Source organism: Carassius auratus, chromosome 5 (genome assembly GCF_003368295.1).
Source record: "Carassius auratus strain Wakin chromosome 5, ASM336829v1, whole genome shotgun sequence".
Taxonomy (NCBI): Eukaryota; Metazoa; Chordata; class Actinopteri; order Cypriniformes; family Cyprinidae; genus Carassius; species Carassius auratus.
The window spans coordinates 7,029,404-7,047,261 of NC_039247.1; the positions used below are offsets into that span (position 1 = coordinate 7,029,404).

General features: G+C 32.6%; 1 protein-coding gene across 2 annotated transcripts; it reads left to right on the plus strand.

Annotated features, from left to right (window-relative positions):
• The first annotated feature begins 547 nt into the window (after nucleotides 1-547).
• Nucleotides 548-17,590, plus strand: LOC113072879 (myb-binding protein 1A-like protein). 2 transcript variants are annotated; one of them, XM_026245792.1, is made up of 27 exons: nucleotides 548-783; nucleotides 1,918-2,013; nucleotides 2,099-2,182; nucleotides 2,301-2,375; nucleotides 2,511-2,618; nucleotides 3,447-3,637; nucleotides 4,417-4,584; nucleotides 5,618-5,735; nucleotides 5,933-6,222; nucleotides 7,067-7,177; nucleotides 7,280-7,405; nucleotides 7,576-7,770; nucleotides 9,060-9,168; nucleotides 10,311-10,398; nucleotides 10,638-10,807; nucleotides 11,531-11,635; nucleotides 11,737-11,874; nucleotides 11,956-12,129; nucleotides 12,670-12,827; nucleotides 13,243-13,377; nucleotides 13,531-13,612; nucleotides 13,695-13,826; nucleotides 14,515-14,583; nucleotides 14,723-14,836; nucleotides 15,824-15,922; nucleotides 16,009-16,133; nucleotides 16,937-17,590. In XM_026245792.1, the coding sequence occupies exons 1-27, from the start codon at nucleotides 589-591 to the stop codon at nucleotides 17,253-17,255; spliced, it is 3,774 nt and encodes a 1,257-aa protein (XP_026101577.1). In that variant the 5' UTR covers nucleotides 548-588; the 3' UTR covers nucleotides 17,256-17,590. The 2 variants fall into 2 exon arrangements, with proteins under 2 accessions (XP_026101577.1, XP_026101578.1); XM_026245793.1 differs by having other exon boundaries at nucleotides 10,644-10,807.
• Nucleotides 17,591-17,858: the final 268 nt, after the last annotated feature.

Here is a 17,858-nt window from a genome sequence, read left to right on the forward strand (position 1 = left end):
TTAATTTGCCAAGTATAATATAAAGTATAATCTCGTCTTTCTCATTATTTATATAGATTTTCACCTGCAGTGTAGCAGTTTGTTTTCAGTCTGTCTGCAGGTTCATTTACTTTCACTTTCTTTCTTTTTTACGTCTTTTGACAAAATTACAGAAATGATTACAGAAAAATTATTATCAACCAGTCAAACAACAAATTAATACAATTATAATACAATTTCAGTCTAATAGACAATCAAAGCAGATGAAATGCTTAATAAACTTGGTTCTGTTCAACTTATTCGATTACTTCATAAATCCTAAATCATGTCACTCTTCAAAACAATCTCTCTAGTCTTATGTTTCTGTAACTTACCTGTAAGTATCAGATGTGTCCACTGAGGACTGAATAAATAAAATAAAAAATATTTTATAAATGTATAAAAAAAAATTGTAAAATAATTTGTTAATGTTAATTTAACACGAGAATTCCTTGAAAGGTACTTTGATAAAATTTCTACAATTCAGGTAATGGGTTGAGACTTTTATTTTGAAATCATAAGGCGGAAGTAATCCAGGAAGCGTTTCCTCCACATGTGCGCTACACTCTCATGCTTTCAGTGATGCAGAAAAACATGGGAGAGACCGAGGACAGCGCCGTAAGACCCAAAGTCACCGATGCTAAAGGCATCCTCAAACAGAACCGACAGTTCCTGGATTACTTCTGGGACATCGCGAAGCCCGAGCGAGAAATCCGCCTCAAAGCGATAGAGGATCTGATCGAACACCTGAAGCAGAGCGAGAAGGTATGAATATCAGCTCTGATCGGTTTAATATCGGCCGATCGCTGGTGATCAATATTCTTATCTGTTATTGTTGTCAGTGCTGTTTTATCACCTGGTGTAGTTAGCTGTTATTAAGTGAATAACTGAAACATTCGGCTTTGGTTGTTGATGTAAACACCTGGTTTGAGTTGTACTGTTGTACTGTGTGTGGGTTCTTCAGATATGAGGAAAGACATTCGAATTTTAAGTTTTAATACCTTTTTAAATTCGATTTTAACGAACCCACTCTGCTGTTCAAAAGTTTGGGATTAGTACGATTTTTGATGTGTTTGTTCTTATGGTGGCTGCATTTATTTGACCAAAAAAAGCAAGAAAAACAGTTAACTTAAATTTTAATTTTTTTCTGTTTTAATGTACTTTAGAATATAATATATTTCTATGATGCAAAGCTGAATTTTTATCAGTCTTCAGTATCACTTGTTCACCTCAGAGTTCATTCTAATGTACTGAATTATTAAAGATGTTTTTTTTTTTTTTTTGTGAACCTTGATCCTTTTCTTAGGATTATTTGATGAATAAAGTAAAAAAAATTCTAACAATATAAGTCTGTATTACAACTTTTTATAAATCAATTTCACAAATCCTTACTGAACAAAAGCATTAGTTTCTTTAAAGAAAAAAAAATTAAATAATAAAAAAAATTACTGACACCAATCTTTTGAGCGTATATTGTTAGAAAAAGATTTCTGGTGATGCTGAAAATTGAGCTCTGATCACAGCAATAAATTATATTTTAAAGTATATCAAAATAGAAAACCACGATTTTGAATTGCAATAATAATATACAATAGCATCGTTTTTTTTTCTGTATTTCTGATCAAAAAATTTTGGCATTGATGTGCAGAAGAGTCTTCTTTAGAAAAACATTAATAACCTCTCTGTTCCAAAACAAAAAAAATATTTACATTTTTTTTTCTGTGAATTGTAGAAATCACATTTTCAGTTAATTTGCCATTTCCAAAAAGAGAGATTGCCAAAGCAACTGCTTTCCAATGCTTAATGTGTCCTTAAATGAAGAATAATGCATGAAAGATGTGAGCTTGCATGATCACCCGTGGATTCAGATTCATGTCAGAAATACTTTGTTTCATGTAGCCGGATGAGTTGAAGTATTCACTGAAGAGACTCGTGGATGGCCTTTCTCACACAAGAGACGACGCTCGGTCAGGATACAGTGTTGCACTCGCTCAGGTATTTGTAACCAGTCAACTTTCATCTTCACCTCTTTTTCTAGGGGTTATTATATATGATGATCATTTGTCTTCTCTTTATGAAGCTGCTGAGTGTATTTGAGGAGATCTCCCTGAAATCCACACTAGACAGCGTCAAAGAAAAGCATAACCTCCAGACAGTCAAAAAGGTGAGGATTTCTCATGGAACCCTTGATGTGGCTTTAATACTTTTTAATCCTAATCATCATTCTGTCATAATTATGGAGCTCATAGGTTTTTGATGTGATCCTTCAATTCTTCTGACAGAAACTGGTCAGAAATGCAGCGTTTGGGAATTTCTTCGGAGTGCTCGCCCTGTCTCAGTCCACACGTCTGCATAAGGTCAGAGAAGCGTGGTGTTGCTTTTATATGGGCAAAAATCACTGGGAATAAATTTTGAAGGATCTTATTATCTTGCAAGTTGTCTGTAATTGAGATAAACTCTCATTTGTGTTGATAATCTTTCTAATTCGTCAGGAGCCGCAGGTCATGTTGGAGTGTGTGCGGCTCCTGCAGAGGCTGTCCCAGTACAGAGAACACCTGAGAGACCTGCCCAGAAAAACCATGGTCGACATCTTGTCAGAGGTCATTATTATTAATATTATTCTATTATTTCTGTCCCAATTTTGTTGTATAGATGTTGAAAGAAGTGTATTACTAATCAAACATAAATTTGTAATATATTTACACTAGGAAATGTACAAAATATCTTCATGTAAAATAATATTTACTCAATAACCTAATGATTTTTGGCATAAGGGGAATTTTTTTTTAATTTTGACCCATAGTGTTTTTTTGGCTGTTGCTAATAATAATAAATATATTATATTATATTATACTATATTATAATGTATTATATTTGTGCACTATCAATCAAAAGTTTGGAATTTTTTCTTTTCTTTTTTCTTTTTTTTTATATAAAGAAGTCTCTTATGGTCACCGTTTATTTGACCATAAATATGGTAAATACAGTACTATTGTGAAATATTATTACAATTTATAATGACTGTTTTCTTTTGTAATATATTTTAAAATGTAATTTATTCCTGTGATGTAAAGCTGAATTCTCAGCATCATTACTTCAGTCTTCAGTGTCACATGATTCTTCAGAAATCATTCTAATTGCTTTCAATTTGTTGCTGAATTATTATCAGTGCTCATTTTTTTGTTGTCATTGTTGAACATTTTTTCCAGGATCCTTTGAATGATACTGTATCGTGGTTTCTAAAAAATATTAAGCAGCACAGCTGTTTTCATCCATTGTTAATAATAATAAGAAATGTTAATTGAGCAGCTGATCATCATATTATAATTATTTCTGAAGACTAGAGTTATTTGGGGATTCCGATAAACTGATCTTTCACTGTCTCTCGTTTCTATAATGTTTCGTTTGCATTGTGTTTTGTTGCATAGACATCGAAGGAGGTGTTTGAAGAGGTGCTCCTGAGCGCCCTGCAGTCGGACCTGACCTCTGCCCTCAACACCCCTGAGCAACTCGAGCTCCTCCTAGTGGCCCTGCAGAAGTTCCCCTCTGTGCTCAAACCCAAAAAACTCAAGAAACTATTGGGAACCACAGCAGTCATCACTAAAGAGAACATGCCGAAGTAAGTGTGTCTGACTTCTAAATGATTTTAACTGATTAAATTCATTTTAAGTCCATTTACTTATATAATCAATTATATATTTCACATAAAATGGTTTGTTAAAAATTAATTTATAATGTAATGAATTGTATATGAAATAATGTAATTGTATACTTATTATTTTGCTTATTTTTTGTTGATTTTGTTTGAAAGAGCAAAATGTTTTTTTTATACTTGTTAGGTTAAAACATGCTCTTGTTAGTATGATTTATTTACTTATTTAAATTGGATATTTATGATGTTGCTTTCTTTTGGAAATGTAATTTTATATTAGTGGTTTACCGATATATCTCAAAGGCTGATATATCTGCCGATATTTTTCATTTTTGCAAATATCGGCATCGGCCGATACGTTTTTCTATTTAGGCGATGTGTTTGAGGTAGGACTTTTATTTTGACAGCTATATATATATATATTATATAGAGAGATATTTAATTTTGATTAAATATTTATTTATTTGTGAAAAATACTGTCGTATTAAGTATAAGCTTGTTTCTTTTACACATTTTTTTAAAAATCCATTTTCAAATGATTTCAAATTTCTTAGATATTTATAATAATAATAAAAAATCATATCAGCTTTATATTGGCTATCGGCCCCCTTGCTTTCTAAGAGATCGACATTGGCTGTCAAAAATCACATATCGGTCGACCACTATTTTATATGTGGTAAGTTAAAAACGGGCTTTTTTTTTTTGTGCATTATTGTTTTGTCATTTCTTGTGATATGTACTTCCAGGTTGGTGGAGGTTTTAAAGACGGCCGCTCGTTCTGTGAAGAAGGAGAATATTCTTCCTCCGGTTGCGTTTGACTTGTTACAGGCGTCTCTGCGAGAGAACAACTTCGAGATGTTCTGGAATGAAGCCATTATCAAAGGCATGCTGTCAGAGACGCCTGGACCCACACAGTGAGTTTAACATGTAGACAAACCTTAACCTGCTAATCCAAGTGTCTTAATACAAGCCAGATATGAGCGCGCCTGGAAAGTACTTCACTGCATTTGATTATTAGGAATTATTTTGCATATGATAATGTTTACAGTTACTGTGTTTCTGTAAAATGTTTTCAGTGTCTTCAAATGTAACTTAAGTTCGTAGAAAGTGTTGATATGGGATGGTAGTGATTGTGGTAGTGAAAATGAATATCTAGAATGTAAATTTTTGTTTAAGGATTTTTTTTAGCATGCATGCATTTATTCATTTAAAAAGTAGTTTAATATTGTAGTGCTGTAAAATTATTAATCACGATTAATGGCATCCAAAATAAAAGTTTTTGTTTACATGATATATGTGTGTATATTTACTATGTATATAAAAATACAAACACATGCATGTGTATATTTAAGAAAATTTTTTATATATTAAATATTTTATAAGAATATTAATATGAATCTATAAACATAAATATTTTTGAAATATATACTGTATGTGTGTGTATTTAATATATATATATATATATACATAAATATACACAGTGCACATACATATGTAATGTAAACAAAAACTTTTATGTTGGATTTGATTAATCTTGATTAATTTGTTTGACAGCACTAATGTATTGTAAATTGCAAACATTAAATTTATTTAGTGTACTTTTATTTACAGTGTGTTGTATTATTAAAATTGAACTGTTAATGTTATCTGATATTATGATATTTATTTACCATTATTGTTAAGCTTATTGTATTTTATTTAGTTAAATTTTTTGTTTAATTTTATTTGCAATGACGTTATTTATTTAATATGTATTATAATTGAAAGCCTTGTTGTTAGAATTTTATATATATATATATATATACTTTATTGCCTAGAGAAATCCATGTGATTTAATATGGAATCATGGGTACATTTTTACTGATCTCAGTTTAAGAATAGTTTCAGTACCTGTTAGAATCTGATGACCCAAACACACCCTTTTCTTTCTCTCTCTCTATTTCTCAGTTATTTGAGTTTCCGGTTGTTGGGAGCATCTTTGCCGCTGCTGTCAGTCGCTCAGCTTGAGTTTGTGCTGTCCGCTGACGTGATGACACACTACGGTCAACACATGCTCTCCGCACAGGTCTGTCTTTATATTCGGTAATGTGTATGTTTCACGTGATGCTTTAAAAAAAAATTATTTAACACAAATGTAAATGGCATATAATTCTGCAGCATTCAAATTCAGCATTTATGCATGTACATACATGTGCAATGAGCTAGCACTGCATACTGAATGTGCCATAATACTGTTTGTTTATCATGCATCTCTCACTTCAGTTGGCAGACCGATTCAAGTTTGCTCCAGAAATGGAGAAGTACGTGAGTGAGTTCATGCAGGGCTGCGCTGACGCTGACAAACAGCTCACCGTGGCGCTCGGCTTCACTCAGCTCACTAACCAGGGCTACCCCGTGATCCCGTCCTGCTGGAAGGATCTGGAGCACATGGATCTGGGTGCGCTGCAGAAGTACGTGGAGTGGCTGATGGAGGCCTTCTGCAAGCCCCAGCTGGAGAAATGCCTGGACTTCAGCACTCGCAGACAGAAAGGAAACCAGGAGACTGAAGTAGAGTGAGTGTTCTTCAAGAACTCATCAAGAACAGAAGTTTAGAGAATACAAGGCAGATCTTATGATTTTCACTTGAGTAAAACCATATGTTAATAGTAATAATAATAAAAACAATGTATATATACATTTAAGTAATGATTATATAAATATAATAAACAACCCATAATAATAATAATGTATAATATATAAGGTGATAACATTATTAATATTTAAATATGAATTTAGACAGTAATAATAATAAGAATAATATAATTCATGTTTGTTATTTTATAAATCTATAATAATCTTTTAATTATACAATATTTAGTAATTTTATACATTTAAATAATTTGTTTGTGTAAATATATTTACTAATTTATGATAAGATTATAAATCAAATAACAATACTTTGAAAACAACTAAAATTATATATATTTTCTTATAATTTTTCATTTATATTTTAGTAATATAAATATAAGGGTTCATATTATTAATTATACACAATAAATAGAATATTCATCTACTCATTTATACTTTAATAATAATAATTAGATGTAGTATTAATAATAATAATAATTATATGTGAAGTGTTTTTATAAATCAATCTAGTACAAATCTATTATGCAATAAATGCATTTTTAATGAAAACATTTATTATATACTTTTATTACATTCTAAAAATATTTAAACATATATATGAGAAATATGGTTTGATGCAGTTAATTAATGTGAAAGATTAACCAGATTAATACACATTTATAATTTGATTAGTAATAATTTTTTTGTATAAGTGTTTTTTTTTGTTCATCTCCAGGCAGTTCCCTCTCATGCCAACTTCATATGTATTCTGATTTATTCTTGCTGTAGTACTGACGGCTGCGTTGCCAGGTTTCGTAAATGGATCATTCTGCGCCTCATGTTCATTGGGGAAAACCATCAGATTAAGAAACGGGAGGATCTCGTCATGAAAATGGCTCGGTAACTCCTCTTGAGATCTCACTAATGGTCTCTACATGACTCCTGTTGCTACTCCTCTGATATGAATCGATGATATTGTAATGCTTTATCTTTCTTCTGCAGGTTTATTTTCTTCCACGCTTTCTTTGATGTGAAGAAACCCACCCCAGAAATCCCTGAGACGACGCAGGCTCTGTCAGTGCCCATCGATCAACAGACACGAGCCAGCATCTCTTCAGCCTTCTACGGGTCAGTTCAACTTTGTACATTAAATAAAACATTAAATCAGTCATAATATAGAGCATTTTTCTTTTTATGAAATGTAAATGCTAATGGATGCAACAGACTTAAATAGTTAAACTGAAGTATTTTAATCATAAATCTACAGTTAGATCAAGTGTGTACTTCATCTCCTCCAGTCTTCTGCAAGGCCTGAACACAATGGCTGTGTTAGGAGACTCTGCTGAGCCGGAGAGGAGGACTCTGGGTGTTAAAGCTGATGGAAGCATGTGGATCTACTGTGTGGTTCAGTACGCCACCATGCTGCTCGAGCAGAGCAAACACGTCCAGAGCATTCAGACCTTCAGTCCGGAGCAGAGACAGGGCTGGGACAGGTGATGCATCCTGCAAAACACGACTCTTGATCTCAGTCAAAACACATTGAAGAACAAGAAAAAGCTTTTTTTTTGCTTTGTGACCTTTGAAATGTAACAAGTAGGGATGTAACGATTAACCGCAAGCTGGTTAAAAAAATCAATTAAAATATGTGACGATTCAAATCGGATGAGATGCTAAACAAATCGTGATTCAATTTGGCGCTGGAGTTTATATGAATGCATCTCTGAAGGGAACACACAGTGTTTAGAAAAGTTTAGGTGTTATTTTTTATTTTCATTGTGTCTCTGTATAATGCATATTAAAGTTCATAAGTTCAGCGCTGTTTTGCTAACAGCAGAAAATAGGAAACGCTTTAAGCGCCCCCTGCTGGCAGAGAGTGAATCTGCGTCTAGTTCAGCTCATCTGCTGTTTCTTTAGTCATTTATCAGATGCTTTTATCCAAAGCCACTTACAAATGAGGAGGACAACAGAAGCAATCAATTGTAGTATTAAAATAACTAAAAACAGATCCAAAGCTAAAACTTAAAAATACTACCAATACACATTTTCAAAATAAATTGGATAAAAATGGCAAATGCATACAACAAAATTTCAAAACTTAACATTTATATGAAAAACAAAAAAATAAAGCTAAAAATATTAAAAAACAAAATGTATTAGAGTATAATGATGTATAGTGATTCCAACATAACACTAAGCCAAACACCATAAAAAATAAGAACAACCACACACACACATACATTATATATATACTTACACATTTGTATTGTTTCTGTCATGCAAATATTTTGTATGTATAGTTTCACAAAACTGAAATCAATTATTCAGCTTTTGCTTCAAATTTTGAAATTATACAATCTAACTTGGATTCAAAACTGCTCATGTTAAATGTTAATTTTTATTTAATTTTGTTATTTACATTATATTTAATTTTTGTTATTTAGCTGATGCTTTTATCCAAAGCCGCTTACAAATGAGGACAACAGAAGCAATCATTACCAACAAACGAGCAATAATATGCAAGGGCTATATATTAGTATATTATTATAGTGGTATATTTCAGTTTCACAAAGAAAGGTGCAGTATTATGTCCAAGCAATAATAAAAGGTCACATTTAATTTATAATTTGTCTTATATCTAATTTCGAAAAAAAAATAAAATTATAATTAGTATCGTGAATGGCATGGTGAGTTGAGTGAATCGTTTCATCCCTGTAAGCAGGTAAAGTGAGGTAGATGGCCTGCAGCTGAAACGCCTTCGTGATTTTGTGTTGTGTGTGTTTAGTATGCTGGGATCAGTGGAGGCCTTGAGGAAAAAAGCCAAGAAGTCTTCTTCACCTGAACACTCGGCGTTCCAGCACCTCTTCCTTCTCGTTGGGATTCAGATGTTCAAGGTTTGCTTCTTCAAGGCTTTATACATTTCTGTAACATTAGATCAAGGATTCCCAAGCTTTTATATCAACTTTTTAAGATAATTTTAAGATAATGTTTCAATAATTTAACTTCATACCCCCAAGTTCTCTGATGTTTGTCAGTGGTCACATGACATGCAGGTAAATGGAGAAAATATTTTTTATGTATTTTGTTTTGTTTTTTTATATTAACTTTTGTAGTAAGTATAAAATTTGGATTTAAAATAATATTCTTTATTTTAAAATTAGCTTTCCATCAGCTTCTGAACCCCAGTTTGGGAAACCCTGCGTTAGATGACAAAATAGCAAAGCAAGTTTCTACATCTGTGCACAAATGAAGAAATGCCAAGATTTTTGGTTTGTTTCCTGGGGTTTGCATGAAGCGATAAAATGTGCATCTTGAATGCAATGTAAGTTGCTTTGTATAAAAGCATCAATCAAATGCATAAATTAAACAAATGTAGATTATCAGGCATTTACACATTTTTTTTTATAAAATAAAAAACAAATGTATTATTATTATTATTATTATTATTAAATATCATTAATTGTTTTCTGTTTGTGCTGCTTTGCACAACCAGTGTTTTATAGCGTTATACAAATAAAGGTATTAAAATAATAATAATGGAAAGGGAAAAAGAGTATTAGCAGCCACTGTTTTATTTGTTTGTGCATTTATTTTTTATTTTTTCCTATATAATACATAATATATATATAATATATAATTCATTTTTGCTATTTGAAAATGGTTGTTGGAAATTCAGAACAAGAAAACTATTATATATGCTGTTCAAAATAAAATGTATTAAATAATTTTAGAATGTGCTAAAGTCTGTTTTACTGCCTTTATTTTGTGATCTTGACTAAGGATGCACGATAATAATGCGCATCTCGTCAGTAAAGCTGGTTCTATAATCATTGGTAAATTCTCTACACATGCATGCTTTCACAAGGAGCAATGAACAATGGCTTTTTAGTAAATGCTGCTCCATGTGAAAGCATGCATGTGTAGAGATTTAACGCTGATTACAGAACTGACTTTACTGACGAGATGCACATTAAAATATCATGCCGATATTTATTGTGCATCACTAATCTTGATATAAATGTTTTTCTCGCTCCAGGCTCCAGAAGAAAGTTTGGAGCTGTTGAATGATTTGCGGACCTGCATGGAGAAAGCTCAGGCTAAGAAAACGAAGAAGAAGAAAGCGAGTAAGTTGGAGCGGTTCAGTGCAATTAATGGATTTTATGTTTGTTTGTTTTCTTCTGTTTTTGATGTTGTCCATTATTCTTGGCTGATTAGCCACTAATTTCTTGTATTATTGACAAACTGTTTTCTGTTTGACACTGTAAAGCTGCTTTGGCACTGTCAGTATTGTATAAAGCGCTATACAGATAAAGGTGACTTGACTAGATTTAATGGTGTGTGTGTGTGTGTGTGTGTGTGTGTGTCACAGATGGCAAGAGCTCAGAGGAGGAGCCGCTCTGGGTGGAGGTGGTTGTTGAGATCCTGCTGTCGCTCCTGTCTCAGCCCAGTCGACTCACTCGTGGTGTGTGTAAAGCTGTGTTTGGCCGGATCTGTCCTCACCTCACCCAAGAAGCTCTCCGCTCCATCCTCAGCGTAAGAGCGTTGTTTACATGCTGTTATGATATTAAAATATTGAATTCGCTTATATTTTTATTGAAATTTTAATGTTTTAGTAAATGTGCATTTTAACTGTATTTCTTTTTAGCATTCGTTTATATTTATTTTAGTATTTTATATTTATTTATTTTTTATTTGTTTTAGTTGTTCAGTTCAAACGTATTTTGTTTTAGTTAGTTGCTAAGGCTACATATCAAATGTTTACCCTTTTTAAGCTTCTAATATAATATTCATATTTTAGCTTTTTCAGTTTGTAAAAAATAATAGTTTTTTTTATACTTGGTTTACATTGGAAGTTGCTGATTAAGCTGCTGCTTCATATTCTTTATAAACAGACATAATTGTACACGTCCAGTTTTACCCACAATGCATTAGGCTTCCATAATTTGATGTATTTCTGAGTGAAACTGAATATTTTGTGCGAAATCATTTAGAGTGGGCTTTATTTCATGAGGATTTGATTGAACAGCGGGTGTTAGGCTGATTGGTGACTATTATTGGTAAATTCTACATTTACCTCGTCCACATGGCTGTGATTAAAAGAGAGATTTTTTGACATTTTGTTAATGCTATGAACATTTTTGAATTTATTTTTTAAAAATGCAAATTTATAATGTGCGTAATGATTATTTGTGCATTATAAGACACCGATAGTTTATTAAAAAAGTAATTAGGGTATTGATTTGATTTGATTTTTAGGTTCTAGACCCCAACAAGGATGAGGATGAAAGTGGTGTTATGGTGACTGATGAGAAGGAGAAAAAGAAAAAACATAAAGCTGAGGAAGATGAGGATGATGCAGAGGTGAGAATGTCCATCATGAGTATTTACGCCATCAAACTGAATAATTTTGCATCTAATTCTGTACATTTCAAATGTTTTACTTCTCTTTTTTATTTCCTCAGGATGAAGAAGGTTCCGATTCCTCCTCCTCCTCTGATGATGATGATGATGATGAGGATGAAGCCATGGAGGAAGGAGAAGAGGTGGATCAGAACTTCCGTTTAGATTTGATGAAGGTTCTGCAGGGTCAGAATGCTCTGGTATGAACAGTTCTGTGTGAACATTCCAGATAACTCAAAGAGGGAATCAGTAGTAGCAGATGTTCTATTGTTCTTGTGTAGGCCACTGAAGAGGATGGCAGTGATGAAGAGGAACTGGACGATGCGGCCATGATGAAGCTGGACGGAAGCCTTTCTGCTCTCTTTCTGGAGCAGAAGAAAAAGATCCAAGCCAAGAAAGATGAGAAGGACAGACTCCGCAAGGAAAAGGTCCTTGTGCGGGACTTCAAGATTAAAGTATGTCTATGAATATGTATTATCTATTATTATTTAATTCTTCTTCTTCTTCTTCTTCTTCTTCTTCTTCTTCTTCTTATTCTTCTTCTTATTCTTCTTCTTCTTCTTCTTCTTCTTCTTCTTCTTCTTCTTCTTATTATTATTATTATTATCAAAGTTAGCATCAAATCAAGTAGAACTTGAAGTGTTTTATATATATATATATATATATATATCAAGAAGTCAACCCTTTAACTCTTCATACATATTTACATACATTTATATATATATATAAAACACGTATGATAATATTTTATATTATTACTAATACAACCATAAACAGTCAAAAGGATAACTTTAGCAGTTGTGTAGCATCTAGCAATGAGCAGTTTATTTGTTCAAAATAGCCCAAAATGTACATATTCGGTAAATACTGTATGTCAGGTGTATAGTAAACCATACGGATTACTCCGGGATTCCTTAAGACTGATTAATGATTGGTCAGTGTTGAAATGTGAATTAAAATATGCTGATTTAAGTGATTTGGTGTGTTGTTGTCAGGTACTGGACATGGTGGAGATGTTCTTGAGCAAACAGGGAAGCAGCGCTCTGGTTCTTGGGATGGTGGAACCGCTGCTCAGCGTGATCGAGAACGGGATGAGCTCCGAAACCAGCCAACAGGAGCAGGACTTCCTGCGCAAGGCCGCAGACATCTTCAGGTGAGCTGGGCTATTTTTGTGTTATTCAAATACTTTATAGTATTTATCTATATTAATAATTAGGTTCTATTTTATAGTTTATTTAAATTGTAGTAATTTTGTTAAATGTGATTTTGTCCATTAAATGTCTTTTTGTAATATTTCTAAATAGCTTTTGTTAAAATTAAAATTTAAAGCTAAAACATATTTATTTAAATTTTCCATAAAATATTTATTATTGAATGCAAACTGAAAACTAGTGCTGTCAATCAATTAAAACGATGAACTAATTAATCACACATTTTTTCCCACCTAACATTGAAGTTTTTAATATACTTTAATACTGCAATAATTTCACATTCAATCTTCAAATTAATGTTGTGTTGATTTAATTGCATATAATTCTTATAGTTTTTGCTCTGTCTCTGATCGGCAGAAATCGACTCTGTCGTGGAAAGTATTACTGCAGGGACATCGAGGGACGAGAGGCGGAGCTTCATGACATGCTTGAGCGTCTGATTGGTCGAGCCCAGAAACTGACAGACTCGTCTGTGTCTCTTTACTACTTCAGGTGAGGACTTCTGGGATTACAGATTAATTTGATGTTGCAAGAAAAAAGACAAAAACATCATCTTGTAGTGTACTGTACAAACTCTCATTTGTGTTCACTGCGTATCTGTTTCTGGTGTGTTTGTGTCACTTTGTTGTTGTTGTTGTTTTGTAGTGCTGCTCTCTATGTGCTGAAGGTGTTAAGAGGCGTTGTGAGCGAACAAGACTCAGCAAACGCTCCGTCAACAGCGTCAGAGGTAAACTACCATCTCAAATGGACACAGTTTGCTCATTTCCATGTACTGAGGTTGATAAAATAACTTCGTGTGTTGATGGTAGCTGAGGCTTATGGGTAAAGTGGATGTTGAGAGGGTCACGACTTGCTTCAGGAACGCATTGACCTCTTTCATGACGAAGAGGAAAAGCCCTCTCACAGGAGCCATGTTCATCGACCTCTTCAACAGATTCCCTGTGAGTTAAAAAAAACTTCAGTAGTGAATGATATCAGTAGTATGTGTAAAGATATTGAGTTGAATGATTGTCATTTAAAAATCTCCAAGCGACGCTTGCTTGTTTGTACCAAAAACTTTGGCCAAAAATTCTTTCTTTCTATCTTATAAAATAATATATATATTTTTTTTTAACAAAACAGGAATAGTACTTATAGTAGCATTTCAATGTAAAATAAAATATTTGATAGTATTTAATAATAATAATAATTATTATTTTTAACAAATTAGGAATAGTACTAATATTATATTATAATTTCAATGTAAATCATTTTATAGTATTTAATAATAATAATAATAATAATGTATTATTATGCTTACTATCATTAAATAAACTGTAAAAAAAGTAATAGTGCTAATGCAATAGTAAAATTTACAAATATATATATATATATATATATATATATATATATATATATATATATGAGAAATGTCTGTTTATAAACTAAATATTTCTAAAGAATATAAATTATATGAATATAAACATAAATATAGGTAAATATTTTCAAAACATTCTGTATATATATATATATATATATATATATATATATATATATATATATATATCTTGAAAATGTAAAGGATGTAGTCTCCACTTCCTGAAAAGCTGTTAATGGGTCATAATTGGTCCATTTGTGTTGTGTTTGAAGGTGTTGTGTGTGAACCTGTTGGACACGGCTGTGGAGAACATCACTGCTGGAGTGAGGGAGCATCAGCAGGTAAACCAAGCTGATCAGTCTATATTACTCTGTATTGGAGCAGCTCGTGAATATACTGGATGATCGATAACTGGATGCTTGAATTATAATGTACTGTCTTATGTGTGTGTGTGTGTGTTTATTGATCCGGTTGTTTCAGGGTCAAGCATGTGTCGTGGTGCTCAGGGCCCTGCAGACTAAAGATGTTAAAAACCTGATGTCTGATGCCCAGAGAACTGAGCTGCATCAGAAAGTTGTGGACCAACTTGCCAAGGTGGACTTTTCATTAATTAAATTCATTGAAACCACACTTTCTTAGCTCCATTTGTCTCAAAATGCAAAGTTTTGAAACAGCTCAGCTTCAACAGGAAGGCCACAGTTTCAGTAGTTGGCACCAACTCCAGTGAAAATCATTTGCAAATATTATTAATATTGATATTTTTAAATGTAGTTTTAAACACTCATTTAAACAACAATTGTAATTCAAATTCAAATATTTTTGAGTATTGTTTACATTCACTTTACATTTAATATCTTGCCAATTTGATGACATTCTGTGTTTAAACTATCAAAGTAATAACAAATATACACAGACACAATATTAATATAACATATATCCCCTTTTACATTCATGCATACAATATCAATATAATGCATTTAACATGTGACCCTGGGGCACAAAAGCAGTCTTAAGTCTCTGGGGTATATTTGTAGCAATAGCCAAAAAAATTATAGATGTTTTTGTTTATGCCAAAAATCATAAGGATATGAAGTAAAGATCATGTTCCATAAACATATTTAGTAAATGTCCTGCTGTAAATGTATATCAAAATGTAACTTTTATTAGTAATGTGTATTGCTAAGCACTTCATTTGGACAACTTTAAATGCGATTTTCTCAGTATTTCAATTTTTTCAAGATTTTCAAATATAGTTGTATCTCGGCCAAATATTGTCCTTGAAATAAACCATACATCAATGGAAAGCTTATTTATTCAGCTTTTAGATGATGTATAAATCTTAATTTAAAAAAAATTACACTTAAGTCACATATAAGCTCTCTCTCTCTCTCTCTCTCTCTCTCTCTCTCTCTCTCTCTCTCTCTCTCTCTCTCTCTCTCTCTCTCTCTCTCTCTCTCTCTCTCTCTATATATATATATATATATATATATATATATATATATATATATATATATATCATAAAAGATATACACACATAATATCTATATAAAATATACACTAAAATATATCCCTTTCTTCCAGAGTTTTGAAGATGTACAGTGTAAGAATAAAATGGTTCGTGAGAAGATAGTGAAGGCACTAGAGCTCTGTCAGCATCTTGTCAGAATCGTTCACGGTCAGGTAATGAATATTTATTTTCTATGAAATCTTTTACAAGGTATTCTCAAGTGTTAGTGTTAAAAGCCCACATGTTTCTTTCTGAGCAGAAGATGCAGGTTAATCTGGAGCTCCTTCAGAAAGTTCTCAAGTCCATGAACAGTGAAGAAAGCCTGCAGAGACCAGGACAGCTGGAGGACACGTACTGGAGCGTCATGAAGTTATTTGGCGTTTTGTGAGTCACGCTACTAAACTGTGACCCTGAGGCACAAAACCAGTATATTTTTAGCAATAACATTGTATGGGTCAAAATTATAGATTTTTCTTTTATGCTAAAAATCATTAGGATATTAAATAAAGATCATGTTCCATGAAGATATTTTTCTAAATTTCCTACCATAAATATATCAAAACCTTTTTTGATTAGTAATAAGCATTGCTAAGAATTAATTAGGACAACTTTAAAGAAGATTTTCTCAGTATTTAGATTTTTTTTTGCACTCTCAGATTCCAGATTTTCGAATAGTTGCATCTCAGCCAAATATTTAATTAATAAAGCATACATCAATGGAAAGCTTATTTGTTCAGCTTTCAGATTGGTGTATAATTATCAATTTCGATAATTTAAGTCTGGTATTGTGGTCCAGGGTCACATATCTATTTTGATTATAGTTTTAAATGTGTATGTAAATGCTTAACTACCATTAAACAGTTTGGAAAGAAGTCTCTCATGTTCACCAAGGCTGTATTTATTTGATCTAAAATACAGTAATATTGTGAAATATTATTACAATTTGAAATAATTGTTTTTCTATTGTAATATATTTTACAATGTAATTTATTCCTGTGATGCAAAGCTGAATTTTCTGCAGCAGTCTTCAGTGTCACATGATCCTTCAGAAAACATTCTAATATGCTGGTTTGCAGTGCAAGAATCATTTCTAATTAGTATCAGTTTTATGTTTTATTATTTGAAACCCATCATTTGTTTGCTTTGGACCTGCCTTCAACGTCTCTCTTCCTTTTGCTTTATTTTAGAAAGCCAAAGATGGAAAAGGTGAAGAAAGTTGTAGAGGCAGAGCAGACGGAAGAAACCACAAAGAAGAAGAAGAAGAAGGGCTTCCTTCCCGAGACGAAGAAACGCAAGAACCGTAAGAAGCCTACGGTGCTGGAGGGAAAAGAGACGCCAGCCTCCACAGAAACTGCTGGAGGAGCGTCGGGAGAGGAGGGGAAGAAGAAGAAGAACAAGAAGAAAAACAAGAAGAGGAAACCGCAGGGAGGAGAAGGAGAACAGACACAAAATCAGCCGGCCACTAAAAAAGCCAAAACACCACAGCAACAACAGAAGAAGAAATAATAGGAAGCTGGTGGGAAATAATTGGACAATATGATGATTATTCTGTATTCTGATCACCGGTTCTGTTCAGAGAAATCAGCAAATGTGAAGAGAGCTATGTCTGTATTATTTGCCTGTTTGTGATTGCTTGCATGATAGGATTTTTGTAAAAGCAATGGAAGAAATACCAAAAGCGTTTTATTCTTAATATATGGTTTCTGTGTTTTTACTGAGCAAAGCACAGTTTCAGTCATTGAACTTTACTGGAATGAGGTTCATTCCAGTTACTATAAAAATATTGTAAAACTAAAAAAATAACACTGTAGTGAATAAAGAATGAGAGCTGAGAAGAAAAAGGCTGTTTGCACACTGAAACCAATGAATGTTTCCAGAGTAAAATAAGACCAGCAGAACCAAAATCACTGAACCGTGAACCCAAATTAAAGAAGATTTGAGTTTCCAAGCTGCTTTAAATGTGAGAATGGGCAGATAGAAACTATCTTGTTTCCCATGATTTATAAAACATACAGCATTGAACTTCTTTAACAGAAAAAGTATCAAATATTATTTGCATTTTACTCCCTTTTAAAATGGCCTTGTCCTTCTTAACCTTAACAGCATCAT

Excerpts from the sequence above, each read along its gene's own strand:
- LOC113072879 (XM_026245792.1), top strand. The coding sequence starts at position 589 with ATGCTTTCAGTGATGCAGAAAAACATGGGAGAGACCGAGGACAGCGCC. Across the intron at positions 2,619-3,446 it reads TGGTCGACATCTTGTCAGAG|ACATCGAAGGAGGTGTTTGA; the intron begins GTCATTATTATT and ends TTTGTTGCATAG. Across the intron at positions 11,875-11,955 it reads TGCAGGGTCAGAATGCTCTG|GCCACTGAAGAGGATGGCAG; the intron begins GTATGAACAGTT and ends GTTCTTGTGTAG.